The sequence below is a fragment of the Bemisia tabaci genome, chromosome 9 (genome assembly GCF_918797505.1).
Source record: "Bemisia tabaci chromosome 9, PGI_BMITA_v3".
NCBI classification, from domain to species: domain Eukaryota; kingdom Metazoa; phylum Arthropoda; class Insecta; order Hemiptera; family Aleyrodidae; genus Bemisia; species Bemisia tabaci.
In genome coordinates, this window is record NC_092801.1 from 29884931 (window position 1) to 29906025 (window position 21095).

Sequence of the window (21095 nt, forward strand, 5' to 3'; positions counted from 1 at the left end):
TGATTTGTACTATGTGGATAATTCACTGTTTGCACAAATATTGACAAACCCGTTTTCATGTAAAAAATTAAATTGACCAATTAGCCGATGTGGCTTGGTTCCTTTCTGCTTAACGCGGTCCTAATTAAAGCTCTTAGTTTAAGTTTTTTGCATTTAATAAGTATCTTTCCCTTGGACGGTCACATGTAAAGGTAATTTGTTTTTTTATGTTCTTTTTTAAATTTATAGACATTTTAGCCTCAATCATATTCCAAGGAAGTATATACCTCATATGTTCACTCAAGTTTTCGTTGGCTTTCAACTCCTCCATAACATCATGTGGGTTGAGTGTCGATTGTTTTTCCCAAATCAAAGTGGTGACTACATCTTTTGATGGCATCTTTAAACCGTCTAAAGTCCTGGACAAGTTTTTACTGACTACTTTAAAGATGTTTTTCTTCGACCGGCACATCTGAAAATTCAAGCAATGAAAACATTACTTATGGAAACTTGTAAATCAACATCAGGAGAAAAATCAGTGACAGATAGTGGTATCACAACATTAAATATTTGTAGTGAAAATGTCGGAAGAACACTTTTTTAATAAATAATCATCTTTCTCAAAAATGTTCCTAAACCGGTCTAAAATTCACTGTTCTGGCATTATTTAGGGAATGTTTGCTGTAATTTATTTAAAGAACAGACTTTTACAATTTCAATCATGAAAGTGGTCATTCCGGGTTTTTTTAACATGAATAAAATCGGTAATCCAGGATTGCACTAAAGGTCTAAAAAATACATGAGGATTGCGCGAAAAATGCACAAGGATTGCCTGAATAGAAACCTCATCATATGCTACAGAAATTCGCGAATTTAAAATGAAGTTAATTTAAGGTAGAAATTTGGCAAGACAGGAAACAGTCGGAAAATAAACGCATTTTGACAAGGCATCGATATCTTACCGTCTGGTGATAAATGAAGTGAAAAGATTTAATATTAGTCGTGGGTATAAAGAACTATCCTAACTTTTCTCTGAAAAAATTTATAATCGAAGGAAACTAGGCTACATCTGAATGCGCATAAAGCGTCGGCATAACGTAGACCTTTAAAGCTCTTTTATTCGATGCCGCGATTATTCTATCGCGAGTTCGTATAATCGCGCCAAACACAGTGCAGCAGGCGTCTAAAGTATATTAGCGCCTGCAAGACTACATGAATACTTCTCGCATTGCGCCGAACGCGCTGCAGTCAATTGGTTGGCGTGAAACGCATATTAGCGCCTGCCTACAAGACTGTAGGTCATCATTCTTGACTTTCTGCTCTAGTTTTTGCCAAAAAACATTGGAGCCAATAAAATCTTCAAAATTGCTGCTATTTCCGTCACTTACCTTTTTCAGAAGGATGTATTGGCCATTTTGATTGGGATCCACGTAACGGATAACCTCCGCAAATCCTGGTACTGGTAGAGACTTAAAATTTTCAGCGATGCAAAGGATGAAATCGCTCATCAGATCCTCAGCTTGTTGGATGAACCCAGCTTTTAATCCATTCTCACTGGTCACCAAGAGATTCAGACCACGGAAATCATGCTTCGTAGCAGCCTCGTCATTAAAAGTTAGACTGATCTGTCAAATTTTAGCGGTACAAAATTAGATTTTACTAAATTTTCAGCTTTTTGGAAGGGCCTGCCCTTAAATTAGTCTCATTCTTTGTTGAGAGATTCACCTCAAATAATCGTGTTCATGCTCTTGGCTCTTTTCAAAAAGGATTAGTTATTTTTCCAATCGGTATAAAATGAAAGAATGCTTACGGAGCCATACTTAGCGATGCCGATTTTCTATATAGCATCGGAATTTAACCAAGATTACAGAACTTTTACGTTTGAAATAAATTCACTGAAAGCTGATCAAACCAAAAACTTTACAAAGTAAGTCATGTGATCAAGTTTTATGTGCAGAAATAGAAACGGTTTTTCTGATTTTCCACGCAAAATGGAAAAAATTCCACGATCACGGCATTACAAGAAATTATTGATTGATTATTGCAAAAAGAGAGTTCAATTATCTTTAACGGGAGATTTGAATTTTGTAGAAAACTGGGTGGCGATGCGATGAATTTACTACAAATTTTGCAGAGGCCCACCAAGGTCTTCTTGCCCATCTTTAATTTTCAAAACATATCCTTCAAGTTTTGGGGATAGCTCATAAAACCTAATGAAGGGTAGACGGAATTATCTGAATACCTCCGACGAATAGTGGTTGTGGACCGTCCTCTTGAGATCACTCAGAATCCCGGTTTCTCTCGATAAGCTACCGCATTCACAGATATTTATTTTGTGCGTCTCTTTCTTGTGACTTGGACAGCAGTCCAACATTATATCCAAAGCTGCGCTGAGAAATTCTTCTACTTGCTAAAAAATAAAAATAAAAAGAAAAATTAAAAAAATTCAAAATTAAAGTGATGCCTTTTTTTGTCCCCTCAACATGACAGTCTATAAATACTATAGATATTCGAGTCTACACACAAGTCATACCAAAGAAAATGATCGCAAAAAAAAAAAAAAAAAAAAAAAAAAAAAAAAAAAAAAAATTCAATAAAGCATAAACGCAAAATTTGAATACATGAAATAAGCATACGACGTGATGTAAGAGTTCCGACTTCTTGTAGCTCCAATGTCATAAATGATCATTTGAAAGAACTCTCAATCTTACGGAATAGTCATGCTGAATTGTTATGGCGGTCTTTATAAAGATATCAAAACTTAAGGTTTATAATATAGGTGAATCAAAGTTGTGAAACAGTATCGGAGAAGATATAGTCACCTTCCGGCCAAAGTATCACAGGCGCCTTGCGACGATTTCCGCAGCCATTGCATTGTTTTACAGAGAATTTTTTCAACAAAGCTGTCCTAAAATTTCACTGAATTCTCTATGTGCTGCCAATAAAATTCAGTGAAATTTACAAACAGATTCAACCAACAATTTCTGTGTAAAAAACATAAAATAACGGTGGAAGTTTTTAAACGTCGCATGGCACTTGTGATTCTTTGGCCGGAAGGTGACGATATATGGAGCTATTACCCTCACCTGGAAGTTTGAAGTGAAATACGGTAAAAATTTGCTACATTCCAAGGTCTGGGCGACAGAGACCCTTTTTGGTGGAGCTTTAAAAATGACCCCTTTCATTTCGATTCCTTCCGCAGCAACTAGCACATTTTGACGTCGATCCAGAGCGAATGTGATATCAGAGCCTGCGAATAATAACACGAATGAATAAAAATGAATTTTATTTGTGTCTCACCATCAGTTAAATTGGATGTAAAAAATCAATTCAAATATTAAAAAAATGATGCGACCGTAAAGTCACAAAATGTACAATTTCTCTCGGTGAAAATTGCGACCACTTCATAATATTACATTATTACAAGAATATGTGGTTGTAAATTACCGTAGTCCATGAGTTTGATATCATCCGGCTTGATAATGAGAGACTGAATAGCCACAGGGCAGCTGACCTCTGTGTCGTCGACGTTAATCAACAACCCGGCTTTGATGACGCCATCAATCACGCTCTGCCAATTTTTCTTCCAAGTGAGCTTCCCAACGGAAACTGCAACAACGCATCACAAAATATATAGCTTCACTCTACACGAAAAATATTGCAAAATGTTGCAAATGCCCTATCAGAAATAAACGTTTTGACAAATTTGATTCGAGTTTTCAGAATTAATGATTTTTTGTTACTTGGAATTCATGAATTTCATTATTATAGCTGGCAATTTCTCTCCTCTGAAAATATGTAGAACTGGTAATATCCAATATTGATGTGCTACGGAAAAACGTCGTATGAGACTTTAGATGTTGCCAAATTTCCCTTTACAAATCACGCATTTTCTGAAAAAATTTTAAGTCCGATTTTTCAGCGCAGTTTGATCGTATAATTTGATCCAAAGTGTCTAGAAATGTCAAGAATTTTTTTTTAGAATTCATAATTCTCTTCAGTAATAAATATTCACTGAGAGAGACTTCGACGACATTCAAATATCCATAAGGCGTTTTTTTAGCACGGCTGAATAAGCGAGACTCATCAAAAGTCAGTGCGACCTTAACATCTACTGCTGCAGATCCCCCTTACATCAACTACCTCTGTTTGCGATTAATTGCATGTGCGTAAAAATTTCACTTAAGACCCCCTTAATGAAAATGCTCATGAAGTTGGACAACATCATCACACACCTAAAGTGAATCACCGTGACCAATAGGTTCAGAAGCTTGGTCAAAGAATTGGTCAATTTTACCTTCGTCATAAATTTGTAATTCGCTGATGTTATTCTGGAATTCCGGGCTCAAATCATAGCCTTTAGCGCCGTAAGCGTTCTTCAAATCTTGAATGTTGAGAGTCCTTCTGATACAAGATGTGGGTGGATGCTCGCAACACCATCTTTCTTTTTCAAAATCTTTCTCGTAAATTACTGCTTTTCCGCTCACAATGACGTCACCTTTTAGCGGGAGCGTTTTCTCTCCCCGATAAGCCAGACACACTTCAAACGAGCCGGATGCGGGACTTAACTGAATAACCAGACTTGCTTCTTCTGTGATTAAAAAAATAAAATAATTAACAATTATAATTCCGTGTTATAAAATGTGTTGAAGGTGCAAACACTCTTTGGTCCTTCCATTGAGATTTTTTCGGAGAAAATCGAGGAGGAAGGAAAAGGAAGTAGTTTTCATTTCGCTGGATAATGTTTGTGAGTGAGACTTCAACAAGTCGATGACCAAATGCGAAACCATGTATCTCCATTTGCAATATTGCAGACTTCCTGTCATTTTTTGTTATTTCCTTGGAAAACCAGTTCACATAAATCTAGAAAACTTCCTTGATTTTTCTTCGCCGTTATCAGAATAATAGGTAGAAATTTCAAGCTATAAAACTGGATTGTATCTTCTCGAAAAATTAAAATAGGAGCGGACATTTTGAAACACCGAAATGGAGATACGTGGTTTCACACTTTAAATATTTATGTAGGATGCAAAAAAAAAGGAAGTAAGTATGTGCGATTGCAAAATACAACAAACAGAATAGGAAGATTATTGCTACTTGTCGAGGCATTACCTCAATCAGCATGTTTTAAAAAAATACCTGATAAATTTAAGCATACCGTGACAACCAAAAAATATGATAAGAATTCACCAGTGTTTCAGCAGAGCTGGGTTAAAAATAAAGAGACCTTAAATACTTGAAAATTGATTCACTTGATTTTATTCAATGGTAGGCGCCAAAATTGACTGGATTCTTAGTTTAATCTATCATATTTCAATTCGTGAGAGAATTAGGATTCAGTTTTGATCTGCCCTGATTTCGGGAAAAATTCCTTCAGATTATCGGATAGGCAAATGAACATCTCAAAGGTTGAATAGTCAACTATCCTGTATGGTCGCTACTAGCCTCGCTGTAGTTAGCACTGATTAGCTGGTCTAAAATTGACGCCTAATACCTCACCTGGAAGATCATCCATCCAAATTAAAGAATGCACCAAAATGTCAGTGAAATGTGGAGTTATTTCGTCGAAATCTTTTTTGAATCTACCTTTCGGTGCCAACAGCAACCAAATCTCTTTCTACAAAAGAAACAAAAAAATAAAACAAGCAATCATGTCCGAAGTAAAAATATTTCCATAAAATATATAAACAATCATCACAAAAAATCCAGTCACTTCGAACTCGAGGGGTGGGGGTTTTCTTTAAAAAAAAAAAAAGTCAACATTTTTAAGCATCTAATATGCAGTTTGAGTAAATTTCGTTATGGATATAATTACCGAATGCATTCTTATTTCTTCTTTCCTCCGTTTCTTCCTTCTCTCTTCCTTCCCTTCTTCTTCCTCCTATTTTCCTTCCGTGAGCGGGGAGGGCGCACCCCCCTACAGCCCCCCTTTGATCCGCCTATGGATTTCGATGTAACCTTCATGTTTGCTACGAACGTATAATGGGTCAGTTGCGCATGTTACAAATCCTGCTTTGATGTTTGATTCTTGTGGATAAGCTAAAAATAATAGGATCCGTCCAAGCAACAACTCTCTACGTTCAATATTAACCGAGATATCGCGCTTTGAAAATTTCGTTGAATGACGTTATCCACCGCAATAATGACACCCTTAGTTTCTTCCACCTTGCTTCCATTCATCAGGAAGACACACATTTCCACTGTTACTCAACATGAAACTCGAATGAAAGCAAGGTAGAAGAAACGAAGAGTGTCACTGCCGCAGTGGATGACGTCATAAACCGAACTTTTCAAAGCGCGATTTCTCGGTTAATATTGAACGTAGGCAATAATTTCTGTTTGGACGGATTTTATTATTTTTAGCTGACCTATAAGAATCAAACATCAAAACATGATTCTATGACCAGCGCAACTGAGCTAGCGTAAGTACAAGCTTTCGTGTTTTAGGGGACCGGGGTTATGTTGGCCACGGGGCTATGATAACCATCGTGAGAATTTTGTAGAGGAAAATGTAAATTTGATGTTTTGATGAGCAAAAAGGTTGGCAGCGATGTAGACTAACAATTTAAAATATCAACATCGATGGTGTCCCCCTCTGTTATGCTCTGTGCTGTAACATTCTTGTTTACCTTCGAAAATAGCCCGAAAACGCGATTTTTTTAATTTTGAATTTTGTTTGCTGTGGCGAGTATTTATTGTGTATCTTATTAATCTTTGTTTCTATTTGAAGTAGACCCCTTTCCTTTGATTTTAGTGTATGGATTTATGGCTTTTGACTCCTTGTTTCTTAGTTGGATGACTTTGATTTGAGGTAACCTCGATCGGGGCTATGTGGACCATTTTTCTGGGCTATGTTGACCTACTAAGAAGACATACATTTTATACTTTTTTTTGCGTAAGGTTCAAATCCATTTTCTTTGAGTTTAAAACGGTCCTATTTAGTGGAGAAGTAGATCTTCTTATTATTTGTTAAGTTGCTTTTCACGCCAACTCACTTATTAAATTTGATACTGTTCTTTAAATTTTTTTTTTTTATTTTTAAATTTTCAGCTCCAAAGGTATTGAGTTTTACAAACATTACGAAAGATAAGTGTAAGGGCATAATACTAAGCTTTTAAGTGCAATTACAATCAACTGAACAAGGTTAACATAGCTTCCTTACAGGTGGCTCACTTAGCCCCGGGTGGCCAATATAGCCCCAAGCAGGGCTATGCTGACCAAAATGGATTTTCTTATAAAAACGCATGAAACTCACAAAATTAAAGTATTTTGTACAATGTTTTCCGTTGATTTTAATTTTACACTGTATGCTCAAGGATTAGAGCATTAAAGAAATGGCATTCTATTCTTCTGTTTTCAGACACAAGTTTTCAAAAAATCTGGTCAACATAGCCCCGGTCTCCCCTACTCCTTACCTTTCTCCTATATTATCGGATATTTTGATTATTTGAAGGAAACACAATGACAATAATAACAGTGAAAAACTTACAAGGAAGTAAGATACCGGGATCATCGGTCGGGACACCAAGACATGACCCTCGAACAAGTGTCTGAACTCTTTTAATTGCATTATGATCATATCCATAGATTTCTCCTGAGGTTCGCTCACTAAGTCAAACTCCTAAAAAAAAAAAATAATAATAATATAAAATTAAGTTGTTGAAACGTTAAAACTCTTTTTATACAGTATCAGCTTCTTAGATTAACAATACACACATGGAGAAAACTTTCCTAGTGCGCCTAAGAGAAATTCCTGTCAATATTTCCTCGTCGAATTTATTTTTGGGCCAATATTGGGACTCCTAATGTTATAACAAATGTAAAATGTAACAAGAATCTCATCGACGACGGAATTAATAATGTCTCAAATCTATCTGACTGGCTTTCTAAATTTGATGAGGAAGCTATGAACATGAAAGGTTTCATCCGTGTGTCAAACGCCTAATAATTCAACTGAGCAGTGGAGCAGTCTGCGATCACATTAGACGATTGCATTGTACATGCTATGATAGATGGACATAAAATACAATTTTGTAATTTTTAGGAAGTTGCTTTAAAATGTGTTCGCAGTTGAAAAATTACGATGATATCAGGATTACATTTTACAATTTAGGGCCTACAATTTTTGACTCAGCTTAGAAACAGCGCATGCGCCATCAATTTCCCATGCACATATGCGTTTTTACGGATAAGCCAAAAATTGATGCTCCTCCTTACAAAGTAGTCCATTGGAGCCTTTCAGTCGAATATTTGGGTAAAATGAATAAAGTGTAAATGTTTAAAGGAAAGTGATGGACTCCATCCGTACATGAAAATACTTATTTGCATAGAGAAAATCAATGGTACCCTTTTTATCTTAGAAATAATCCTAGAATTTGATTCCTGTGTTAAAATCAGCTCCTTTGATGGTTTGTGAATTTTTCCTTCCGACACTTTCCTCAGAAATTTCCCCTAATTTCATCGATCATTCATAGTATTATACAAAAAAAAAAGAAAAGAAAAAATATCGCACACCAGTAATTACCAGCATGATCAAAAAACACTTACATCGGGTACAAGCAAGAACTTCTTGGCATCAAAGCGGAACGAGTGCTCCCATGTGACGAACGAAGCCAAATCTGGCGTACTGGCTGCAACTGGATAGCTGATCGGGGGATATAAACCAGCAGGGTTTGGCTCGTATCCAAGTAGATAAAGTCTAAAAATTAGAGAGGAGAAGAAAAATTGTGTTCAAATTTTAAGGTTTTATAAAGGATCAATTCCCCAAATGCATAGGCGGACCCAAGGAGCAAATTGCAATTGTTTACTCTCGAATTTTACGCGAGGTTCATTGAGTTGTCTGACACATATCAAGAGGCCAAAGGTGCCTGGAACGCCTTCAACTTTGTGCATATGCAACACAAACACCCCTCAAGCTCGAATAGTTGCATCCAGGTCCTAAGATCGTAATGTTGTCGTCGCTCCGCGATCTTTGGGCCTTGTTGCAATTAACTATTCGTTGTCGCGGACGGAAGGAGGTGCTCGTGTTGCATATGCACAAAGTTGAAGGCGTTTTAGGTATCTTTGCTTTCACGTCATAATAACATGATAATACAAACAATCTTGACGTGACCTTATGTAAAATTTAACGGTGAATAACTTTGAAAATAGATTTCTTCACGCAAAACCGGTAATTTTTCACCTGAAAAAAGAGATGTACCAAAGAAGTAAACATATTACAGGTTTTAAATATATTGCGGCAGGTCTGCGCGCTCCATAAACTATGTAAAACCGTGGAATTTTTTCTTTGTATTTCTTGCGGTGACAAATTATTGTGATCCCTTCAAAGATCTATGTCCAAAGTGACATTATCGAATTTTACTCAAGTTCCCGAAAATCGTTCCAGTTATTTCTTAAAGGTCTCCTTTATACTTCCTATATCCTTCCTTTATCTTAAAGTAAGCTTCATAGAGCCCTCTCGGGGAAAATGGCTGTTCATTGGATGACCTTATGCATAAAACCTTATTTGCATTTTGTCGTAAAAACAGTTCAGTGGTCTAATTCTTGAAATTGATGGGCAAAGTTATAGACAGAGAAGCAAAAGGGGGCATAGATGGATCTTTTTGGTGTAAGCGGTTGGTTGCAACGGACAAAGAAGGTAGGTAGTTGACTAACTAACGGCAACCCACGCGGGACCCTGTAGTATACTGCCGTACTAAGGAAAAACGCCGTATGAACTTTTGGGCTTTGCCAAATTTCCCCTAGCAAATCACCAATTTTCAGGAAATTTTTTTAAAATTTCTCAGGTAATTTTGTCCGCAATTTCACCTAAAGTTCCTGAAAATTTCAAGGAAAAATATTCGTAACCTTCCTCAAAAATAAACATTTTACTGTAGGAAATCTAGCAACTTTCGCATGTCCATACGGCGCACAGTGGGTCGAGTCAATTAGAGAGGTCGGACATGGAATTCTTGACTAAAACTACTAATTTGTATGCTTATTTCGTCACATTTTAAATTTCAAGGGATGCTTCTAGAGGAAAATTTTACTAGGAAACCAATGGAAACACTTTTAGAACCTCAAAGTTTTGTATAAACGGAGCTATAAGCGTTTAAAGTTTCCAAATCTTGTCCGACCTCTGATATTGACTCGATCCACTGTGCGGCGTTCCTCCTTAGCACGGCAGTATGAACATCATTTTCTCCCTTGGTCAAGAGGAACCACCCATTTCTATCGATAGGATCGCTCCATACTCCCTATGTCATCTTTGTCTATCGCTTTGTCTACCGATTTCAAGAATCAGCCCGCAGGAATGACTGAATAACACGGCACTAACTCTCCGACAGAGCCGAGGAAATGCACGAAAGCTGGCTTCTCTTCACTGATGCGGCCGGTGAGCGAGAGGCTGGTGACGGAGGTCGGGAAGGCACGTTTGAGGATGGGCAAGAGGAGACTCTGCGGGGCCACCTCCAAGATGACGGCGTCGGCAGGGACCTCCGCGAAGGCCTCTTCGAAGAGTACCGAGCTGAGCAGGTTGTTGGTGAAGTACTCGGCGCCCGCAAATTTGGCAGATTCCTCACCCCATTCGCGCGCGGCACCGAGGTGCTGATCCATTTTTCGGATCGCTCTCGAGGGGTTTTCAAGATCTGGAAAAACCAAGGCATTCACCAATATTACAGATTACACTCATAGGTCGCTAATAGAGATGTTGCATGTGTGAGGAATTTGCAATTTGACTATTGATTCTTTTGTAAAATCCGCGAAAAACACGTTGGCGCCACTGGTTTTCTCTGATTTCAACTCCCAAGCTCATAAAAAGCTCTCAAGTTGAGGCCAAAATGGAGGGGATATCCCACGCTATCCTGAGAGTGCACGTCTACATCAAAACAAACTCTTCATGCAAAGATAGGGAGCAAATACATTAGCAGTGATGCCGTGTTTTCACTTTTAGAGTCACCAAATAAAGTGGCAGCCCTGTCAATGTATTTGCTCCCTATCTTTGCATGAAGAGTTTGTTTTGATGTAGAGGTGGACTTTCAGGATAGCGTGGGATAGCCCCTCCATTTTCGCCTCAACTCGAGAGCTTTTTTTGAGCTTGGGAGTTGATTTCAGAGAAAACCAGTGGCACCATCGTGTTTCTCGCGAACTTTTACATAAGAATTAATTGTCAAATCGCAAATACCTCAAACATGCAACATCTCCATTGTGAATCGTGAATCAAAATGGAAAATCCGCAGGTGTCTAAAATTCGAGCTGGAGCATGAATGTTTTTTTTTTTTCTTCTTGTTTTTTTGCAGTTTATTTGGCTTCTATTCCTGTTTATTTTGTAACTCAGGAATCTACAGCCATCTATATACATGACTTTTAACATAGAAATTATTTTATTGTCAGTAGACATCAGGGGGATATTGGCACATCCATGCGCCGACTTACAAATTTTCAGGGATTAAGGTCGAGTAGAATCTGTTTCTGCAGATCCACTCGTTAGTTGAGCATGAATTTGCCTAAATCCTTCGATGTCTACGGACAATAAACAAAGTCTACAGTTGGCTGAAGTTGCTAGGCACGAAGCCATAAAACCAGCAGAAATAAGAGGGGAGTTGGCAACTTCATCATGACCAAAATCGCTCGGCGCAAAAAATGCTACTGAGATTTTCCCCCGTATATTAGTCTATTTAATTATTAGTCCGTAATGAGAGAATTCGCCAGGTGATGAAGGTTGAGAAAGATATAGTGCACGACGTCATGTCCAGGCAGTTATGCTGGTATGGACATGAGCAAAGAATGTCGGAGGAGAGGTTGCCCAAACAAGTTTTGGATTGGGTACCACCTGGGAAGAGGCGACGGGGACGTCCCGTAAAGGGTTGGCGGCAGGGCGTTGACGAAGAGATGTTGCGGTGTCAGTTGCCCGATAACCTCTGGGAAGACAGGCATATGTGGCGTTTGGGTGTCGTAGAACGCCAGAGTGCGTTATAAAGCGACTTTATATATATATATATATATATATAGTTAGTTAATTTTATTTAACGACGAATTTAGTTTTTTCTTTTTTCTTTGAGGGTAAAAGAGGAAGTAGAATAAGAGCTCTCGTACTTCAATATATCGACGGTGAAACTACCAAACCACGTATCTCGGTTTGCGACGTCGCAGACTTCCTGTCATACTTTATTTTTTAAAGAGGAAACTTCTCAATGTTGATTCTTGAAAACTTCTGTAATTTTTCCTCTTTGTGCGAAGGAAATTCCGTGAAAATTTCAAGGAATGATATTGATTTGGTCTACTTCAAAAAAATAAAATGTGAGCGTAGATTTTTAAACACCGCAAACGAGATACGTGTTTTGGTAGTTTCACCGTCGATATGTACCTCCTTTAATAGCTTGTTAAGTCGTTCTCCGATCGGGGAAATGTATCGCGAATGGTACGCTATGTTGGCAGCGTTGACCTCCTTGGCAAATATTTCTTCAGCCTTTAGCTTTTCGACAAATGCCGTCACATCCTCCACTGGACCCGAAATAGTGCAGCTACCGTTAGAGTTATGGCAAGCAGCGTCAATGGACTGTGGCAGTCTATCTTTTATGTCCTCGTACCCAAGACCTACAATGGGGAGAGAGAAAATCCAGTTTTATAAAAATAAAAATAAAATTAAAAAAAATCACCTGTAGTTATTTCATAACAACATGAAATATCATTGATAGAAGATTCTGAAACTTTGATAAAGTAATTCACTAAATAAAATAAGCGTTTGCATCATTCCATTTGTTGAATTTCGGAAAAACTTCAGAGCAGACAATTTTGGATTACTACCTAAGTTTTTAAGCTTTAGTTTTTCGGCAATTAGTCATTTTTTCTGAGGGGAGTCGATTTATGCTTTCTATTTTGACGAAATTTTCTGAAAACTTGATTCTATTGGTGGAAGCGGGTGGTTGTAATGGACAAAGGACGTAGGTAATAGACTAACTAACGGCAACCCACGAGCGACCCGATAGTGAGTCCATCATTCACCCCCTTAGTCTAGTAGAACCACCCATTTTAATTAATTGGATCGCTTCATACGCTTTGTCTATCAATTTCAGCAATCGGCCCGCTGCGGGTCGATTGTTGAAATTGATAGACGAAGCCACAGACAAAGAGGACATAGGGAGTATGGAGCTATCCTATTGGTTAAAATGGGTGGCTCTACTAGACTAAGGGGGTGAATGATGGACTCACTATCGGGTCTCTCGTGGGTTACCGTTAGTTAGTCTATTACCTACGTCCTTTGTCCATTGCAACCACCCGTTCCACCAATAGGATCCCTCCATATCCTTTTTGTCATCTTTGTCTATAGCTTTGTCCATCAGTTTTCAGCAATCGGCCCGCTGGCCAATATCTATAACGCACCAACAGCGGCCATGAGACCGGGAATGAGTGTTCCTTCACGTGCAGCCTCTTGGGAGGCGTACCCTCTGGCCCAAGCGCAGAGGATGGCTTCTTCCAGTGTGAGGGCCCCGTCGGCGTATGCACACGCCTGCTCGCCAAGCGAGTGACCCACGAACTTGTCAGCCTCGATTCCCAAACTCCGCAGGACATGAATCAGCCCGATCTGTGGACAAACATTCGGATCTTTCATATTTATTTTTTTATTTGTGTGTATGTTTGTTATAAAGGGTCTACGACAAATGGATTGCATTTTGCAAAAAGGAACCAGAAGCATTGCAATGGTGCTAAGATTGTGCAACTCCATCCTTCGCAATGAAATTACTGAAACCATGAAAAAATATGAAATTTACATGATAATTTTTGTCTTAAATTTACAGTCTTGGCGAGGAAAATAGAAACTGTTAATCAGGTTTTTCTTCCAAGACAAAAGAAGATGCACAATTTTAGCAACATTGCAATGCTCCTGGTTCCTTTTTGCAAAATGCAATCCAAACAACACATCAGAACTGAAATGTAAAAGTTAATCGTATTCCCAAGTAGCACAGATTGTAATAAGAAGCAGTTACATTGTTAGAATATTGCAATTCCACTGAGTGTTGTGCATGTTGCCTAGCTCCTATTTGAAGGGGAAACTTATTCATTGAAACTCATTGCGATAAAATTTAAATAAGTTGCAATGTTTCACTGCATTGCATATTGCCTATCTTTCTGACACATGGAGCTCATTTTGTTGATTGTTTAAAATCGGCATCTATCGACTAAATGATGTAAAAATATTGCGATTTAATGGTAAAAAAATTACAATTTTATTGAAATCAAATTGCAATTTAATTTCAATATTTTCGTTGCACTGTGCTACTTGGGTTGGAGCCGATCGTTTAGTGTTCCACATCGATCAGATATATTTGTAAGGGTTTTCATTTGATCAGCTTTAACTTACTGTATTTTTATTACTAATTTCTCTTATTATTATTACTAGCTGTATTCCTACAGCTGACCACTCTTGTACTGCCGTGCCAAGGAAAAACACCGTATGAACCTTCAGGCTTTGCCAAATTTCCATTTATTAATAACGAATTCCCTGGTAAATTTATGAATATTTTTCTTCCAATTTTTCAGATAATGCTGTTTGCACTTTCTCCGAAAGCTTCTTAAATTTTCAAGTAAAAATATTCGTAACTCTTCTTCAAAATAAACATTTTGTCGAAGGAAATTTGGCAACTCTCGAATGTTCGTACGGCGTTCTTCCTTAGCACGGCAGTATAGTTGGGTTACATTTTGCAATCAGGAACTGCAATTTCTTGCTCATCCGTAAAAACACTTATGTTCATAGGGAAATTAATGGTGCATACGTTGTTTCTAAACTGAGCTAGAATTGATAGTTATGATGATTAGTTCATGATTGCAAAATGTAGTCTAATTTAGCTAACCACTTTTTGACTCGATCAAGAAAAGAAATTGTTTAGTTGTTTATAATGTGCTCTAAGGGGTCAACAATGAAAAGCAATATGTAGCTTCACAGCTATTGATTTTCTTTCCCAGAATAAATGGAAAACAACTTTGGTGGATATGGTGTCAGATAGGATGAGGGTGAGGGCTGAAAAAAAACCTCGCTGAAACTCCGAAAAGTCTCATCTTTAAATTGAAAACAATCAGCAACTCTTCGATGAAGTTGCCAAGTTCAATTAAAAGACGGGCACTAAATGTATCAGCGTAAAAATTCGGATATTGAATCGCGAAGCGGCAACAATGGACGTGGAATCCCAAAGCCGCGTTAAGTAGCACATGCACACGCGATGACTATTACCGGGTAATAGCTTTGCGAGCGTAATTATGAGATGGTTACTTTTCCTTGCAAACTGGTAGCAGCAGACTTTCAGCAGCTGCGATGTCCGAGTGGTTAAGGAGTTGGACTCGAAATCCAATGGGCTATGCCCGCACAGGTTCAAATCCTGTTCGCAGCGGTGATTATTTTGTGCAGATATTTACAAAATAATTGTGCACAGAGGGAATCATGCATGATTTTCCTCGATTTTATTGTCCGCTTAAATGTCATAAGCTCTCCGAGGCAGCATATTTGGACTGCTGCGTTTAGCAAAAAGGAACCAAGGAACACCAGCTATATTGCCAAATTTAACTGGAAAAATTCATTTTTTAAAGAAAATGTTTATTTGGTTTCCTGTGAAAATTGTAAGAAATTTGCCTCGTATTAAGCAGAGAATTCGCTGAAATTTGCATAAAAATCTGCGAAACTATTATCTTGTAAAAAATGTAACTGTCCGATTAAAGGCAATAGCTGATGGGGCTTGGTTCCTTTCTGCTTAACGCGAGAGTTCAAAAATTTAATTTTTACTCCAATTTTAATTTTTGGAATTTCTTGGCTTTGTTTCCCCACGAAATGGTGTGGACCCAGCACCATTTCTCTACCTTATTTCCCGGAACTATGGTACCAAATTTCGCAACTTTTGAGAATTTCCTGAACTCTCCCCGGAACTTCCCCGGAACAATTCCCAAAATGTTCCGGATGTCTTGCATTTTCCGAAACCTCCCGGGACCTTTTGGAAATTTATTAGAAGAATCCCAGAACTTTTGACGGTCATTAAGCGGGAGAAATTGAAATAAAAAAGTTCCGAATCCCAGAACTTTTGACGGACATGGAATGGGAGCACTGCGGACCGATTATTGAAACTGATAGATAAAGCGATAGACAAAGACGACAAAAGGGATTTGGAGGGATCCTATTGGTGGAAACGGGTTGTTGCAATGGACAAAGGAGGTAGGTAATCGACTAAGTAACGGCAACCCACGAGAAACCCGACAGTTAGTCTATCATTTTCCCCCTTAGTCGATGAGAACCACCCATTTCAACCAATAGAATTGCTTTATACCTCCTATGTCATCTTTGTCTATCGCTTTGTCTATCAGTTTCAATAATCGCCCCGCTGGACTCCTTAAGGCCCATTTTGTCTGAGTTCTGATATCTTGCTTTTACTATCGGGCTCGTCACCTGAACGGCAGTGATGCCGACGAAAGAGTGTATGACGTCATCGAACACGGTCTTGTCAGGACTCGTCAATACGTGCTTGATGTCGATCCCTTTCGGGGTGAGAACTGCGTCGCATTTGTCGATGGCCTCGGCGAACACAGGGATGCGTAACAGAGCCTTCCCCATTCCGTTCTTCTGGGATCCCATCCCCGAAAATGAAAACCAAAGAGGTTTCTTCCGTGAGCTGTCAGCGTGCTGTAACGAAAAAATCAGCAACATTAATTATGTGAAGGGTAAATAACAATCATAGATAGAATGCAAATAAATAACAAACTACCGCCAAACATGCATTTGATATACCTTTTGCGAAATTTCAGCTGGAATTTTTGGGTGGATTTTTGCCGCACGTCGGAAAAACGCTGCTAAAAACCTTGGAGTTAAATCCGGAGTGGATTTCACTTCGGAGCCTTTTTCACCATGAAACCAAGTCAAAACTGTTCACATTCACAAAAAGGACCTAATAAAATAAGCCTGTAAAAAAAATTTCAAGACCTTGAGACTATTTGATCAGGGTCGGGCGGTCCCGCCAAATGGCGATAAAAATGCCATTTTTCAATAATTTGAACTTCCCGCGAGGCAACTTCAAGGCCAATGTGCCGCCACTTAATATTATCCTAGAGATCTGTCACTTGGTAGGGGTCTTTTTCTGGTTAAATGGAACAAATCTAGGGGGCAGCACGGTTCATATTTCCGACATGCCAAAAGTGGGCCACCATGAGTGGACTGGCTGTGGGGGTGAGTCCAAAAGAAGTCCAAAGGAGTCCAAAATCTCCAAAAGGAGATTTGGGAGCCCCCTCCTGATATATTGAGGGATGAAAGGTTCGTAAAGACCCTAGGAGGCTCTAAATTTTCTTCAGAATAGTGCTACATAGACCGCGTTTAGCAGAAAGGAACCTAGCTTCATCAGCTATTGCCAAATTTAACTGGGCGATTTGATTTTTTTTACTGGAGAACGTTTGTGCGGATTATTTTGAAATTTTAAAAAATTTGCGTCGTACTATACAGAAAATTCACTGAAATTTGCACCAAAATCTGCACTATTGTTCTCATGTAGAAAATTAAAATGCCCAATTTAATACGACAATAGCAAAAGCTGATGTTGCTTGGCCCCTTTCTGCGTAACGCTTAATGCACTGAAAAAAAAAATTGGTAAAATTTACCATTCCATCGCGTTGCAGTTCACACAGCGTGAAGGAACGGTAAATTCTACCAATCTTCAAGTCGATTCTGCCAGAGGAATGGTTACCTGTACCAGTTTATAGTAACGTTTACCGTTCTTCTGGCAGAATTGACTCTGAATTGAAGCTGTGCAAAATACAGCGTGAAGGAATGGTAAATTCTACCAATCTTCGAGTCGATTCTGCCAGAGGAATGGTTACCTGTACCAGTATATGGTAACGTTTACCGTTCTTCTGGCAGAATTGACTCTGAATTGATGATGTGTGAAATACAGAATCAAATTCTACCAACCTTTTTTCAGTGTGTAAAAAGCTTACAACTAGAAAGCTTTACGCAGCGAATCCAAGACTTTACTTACTCCTGTTTTCCGTATGATGGTTTTTTCGGCTTCAGTGACGACCATGACACCGCGGTTGTAGTGTCCGTGCAGCTGCTTGTGAAACACCCCGTTCAAGAGATCCGTGAAGTCGCGACTCAGTGAAACTTTGGCAGCTCTGTCCATGATTTTTTCCAATCCCTCCTCTGTCCGCGAAGAGAGCAAATATATGTGATGCTCCGCTTGGGGCTCTTCCGTAGTTTTCCTAAATAATATTTTATAATCTTTTATTTTTTAAAAAAAAACTTTAGAATTTCAGTGAGTGTTTCATTTGATGAGTCTCATAATTTTGAGTAGAGATGTTTAAAAAAACAAAACAAAAATGGCCCGAAATAGGTTCATGGTCTTTGAGCAAATTATTTTGGCACTTCTAACTTAAAACCGTGGGACACAGTTCCGAGTCCGTTACATTCTTGCGCGAGTCTCTTTTACTCTTCCCAGAGTACATTTCATTCCTAATTTTTCCTCAGGATTTTCCAGTCACTGCGAACACTGATAGAAATATTTGTGTTTTTGCGTTACTTTTGGTTAATATAGGAAGTGAAACACAAAACTATACAAATGTTGTGTTAATTTGGGCATAGTTTGCGTTGAATTTAGCGCAGAAATATCTCGTGGTGCTACTTAAGAAACAGCGTAGAGCGGTTTATAGGAGTGAGGCCGCATCTAAACACTACTATGTACCACGGGTGCACATTATAAACACGTGTTTCGGATATTCATTTATCGCCTAAACTTTAGTTACGCACTTGCACTGTGTCTGTCAAATGAAGAAATATATTTTTAGAGAAGAAACTCACGGAGGTGGTCTCTTGATCAAACCGTGTGCAAAATCTGAAGCTAAGGAAAACGAATTCACCCCAATGAGATCACCTTTAAGCTCAGTCTCCTCTGTTGCAACCTGTGAGGAATGTTGAATACATCAAGATCAGGGCTACATTAAAACAATTGGAATATGTTCAACTTAAGTCTAATGAACTTCAAGTCATATAGGGTGTCCGGAAGTTAACGTACCTATGAAGCGTTTTCGGGTATATGTGTATAGGAAAAAAAGCCATATTTTGAGCCAAAAAATCGATCCTGGAAGTTAAAAGCGTTAACTTCCGGGCACCCTGTATACTATGACACAATGATTAGACCGTTTCCGTTGACAAGCATTTATAAAGCAGTCAACCACAAGTTAGTGGTCCCCAGGCTTCATCCATTCTAGCCTACATAGGCTTTCATCTCCTCGAATTAAGGCGGACGCCTCTTCCATAATCCCAAATAGTCCAACAAAAAATGATGGAAGTGTTAAACTTCGACTAGCAAAGTTCCTTCATCTTTCAGATATGCAACAATTGTAACACAGTCATCCTCATGAGCAGACATTGCGTCCATCGGAATTTATATATTGAGACTCAATCGGTAGCTTGTCCACTGGACAATACGTGTATTGACCAATACATTGCAAAATAAGCCTCCCTCATTGGGCTACTAGACATACCAAAAAATTCAGCACTCCAAATCATGTTTCCTTATCAGAATGTCACATAAACTACAGTTGATGCGCTGAAAATTATACTTCTCAGAGTATTGAAATTCCCTTGACAACTTATGAATTATGGACCGTCTGCTAAAGAAAGAACGCAATTTTTAGGAAATTAAACCTCAGATATTTCACAAACGTTTAAACTAAAATTTAATATCCAATTTGATTTGCGCTAGTGTCGGTTTTCATTTTTAAGAGCGGGAAGTCTTAAGGTACTCACTCTGATGTGATCTCCTGTCGATGTGAGGCATCATTGGATGTCTCAACTTTAAGACGGTAGACATTTTCAACACATTTGATGTGCTCTGTTCACCATTTCCTGAAGTATTTCAACACTCACCCTACCCATTACGTGCCTTGTGTGTTTATTGAGATCAAAGAAGCATTTAAACTCTCTATGGCATGAATTAATTTTGGATCTCAAATTCTAAGATACACTAAGCAATTTTTTAGCTTGCATAAAAGACATAGAGGACTAAATTTTTTTGCAAACTTTAAAATTTTTGGGAATCAGTAATTCAAAAAAAGAAAAAGCTGATGAAAATTTGCAAAATCATTCCCCAGAGGAAATATTCAATCTTTAAAATCCCTAAAAATACGTTGTTTCGAATTCGCAACGCTATGCCGTGGAAGGTTTTAAGTTTCACAATCCAATACGCAGAATGAAAGTATTCCTGCATACGGGATACGAGTCCGTGTTGCATATACGGAGAAATCAAAGCGCACTGAATTTTCCTCTGATGAAACAGAGTGTTACCACACTGGAAAAAAACACATTGGATCTAGAGTCCAAACTCTTAATAACATCAACAAGAAAAAATACTTTTGATTCAATCAGATTTAAGCTTAAATCAAGAACCAAGCCTCTTAATTTGAGCGGATTTCCTTTTGATTTAAGCTTAAATCTGATTGAATCAAGAGTCCTTTTTCTTGTCAATGTTTTCAAGAGTCTGGACTCTAGATCCAATGTGTTTTTTCCAGTGCAGACTTTTATTGCGTATGCCGAGCGATAATTTGATTCTTTCATTTGTTCCCGCAATAAGGTTTCTCTTTAAAGTTTCTATTAACCAAAGTAATTTTCGTGATGGAACGAACCTTGATGGAGCCAAGTGACAGAGCAGGACAGTTTGAGTTGGGAGTTGTGTGATTCCTGGTAGGTGGAATAGTTCCCTTCTCGAATGCCAAAACGGCTTTTAGTAAACTTATGAGACCTGACGAAGTTTCACTGCGTCCAACGTTACTCGCTACCGAGCCAACCAGCAATTCATCAGCACGATTCTCGGTAAACACTTTGGCCAGTACTTTAATCTCGGCCTCATCCAGCGACTGGAATCAAAAGAACAATTGCGTGTTCAAAAAAATCGAGTATCAGTTTGCTGCGCTATACCTTCTCTAATAATCTAAAAGCCTCAAATAGAATCAAAGTTTCAAGCCTTAATTCACATACATGACTGAGTTGAAATCGTTTATAAGTAATCAGCCTGAAGGGTGGCAACAGCTTCTGCAAACTTCAATGGCGAGTTTTGTCTCCTCAAAATTTAATTTGCAGTCAAATTGTCAATTTCTGGGCGCTCTTTGCGCCAAAC

The 21095-nt window shown here is 38.5% G+C and overlaps 2 protein-coding genes and 1 non-coding gene across 3 annotated transcripts in view; 1 reads left to right on the forward strand and 2 right to left on the reverse strand.

The window, feature by feature from the left end:
• LOC109030398 (fatty acid synthase) overlaps positions 1-12462 on the reverse strand; it is a 27514-nt gene extending 15052 nt beyond the window's left edge. Inside the window, exons 1-11 of the mRNA XM_072303986.1 lie at positions 12323-12462; positions 10295-10604; positions 8527-8677; positions 7469-7600; positions 5479-5596; positions 4277-4570; positions 3427-3588; positions 3066-3229; positions 2222-2389; positions 1368-1604; positions 267-451 (exon numbers count right to left, since the gene is read on the reverse strand). Of these exons, the coding sequence (XP_072160087.1) occupies positions 267-451; positions 1368-1604; positions 2222-2389; positions 3066-3229; positions 3427-3588; positions 4277-4570; positions 5479-5596; positions 7469-7600; positions 8527-8677; positions 10295-10572 (1889 nt within the window). The 5' untranslated portion in view covers positions 10573-10604; positions 12323-12462. The remainder of the gene's footprint in view (positions 1-266; positions 452-1367; positions 1605-2221; positions 2390-3065; positions 3230-3426; positions 3589-4276; positions 4571-5478; positions 5597-7468; positions 7601-8526; positions 8678-10294; positions 10605-12322) is intronic.
• LOC140225525 (fatty acid synthase-like) overlaps positions 11443-21095 on the reverse strand; it is a 17272-nt gene continuing 7619 nt past the window's right edge. Inside the window, exons 6-12 of the mRNA XM_072304722.1 lie at positions 20605-20835; positions 18779-18879; positions 17961-18183; positions 16370-16618; positions 13339-13540; positions 12323-12552; positions 11443-11478 (exon numbers count right to left, since the gene is read on the reverse strand). Coding sequence (XP_072160823.1) covers positions 11443-11478; positions 12323-12552; positions 13339-13540; positions 16370-16618; positions 17961-18183; positions 18779-18879; positions 20605-20835 — 1272 coding nt within the window. The remainder of the gene's footprint in view (positions 11479-12322; positions 12553-13338; positions 13541-16369; positions 16619-17960; positions 18184-18778; positions 18880-20604; positions 20836-21095) is intronic.
• Positions 15260-15341, forward strand: TRNAS-CGA (transfer RNA serine (anticodon CGA)). The gene has a single exon. It is a non-coding gene; the product is annotated as a tRNA-Ser (tRNA).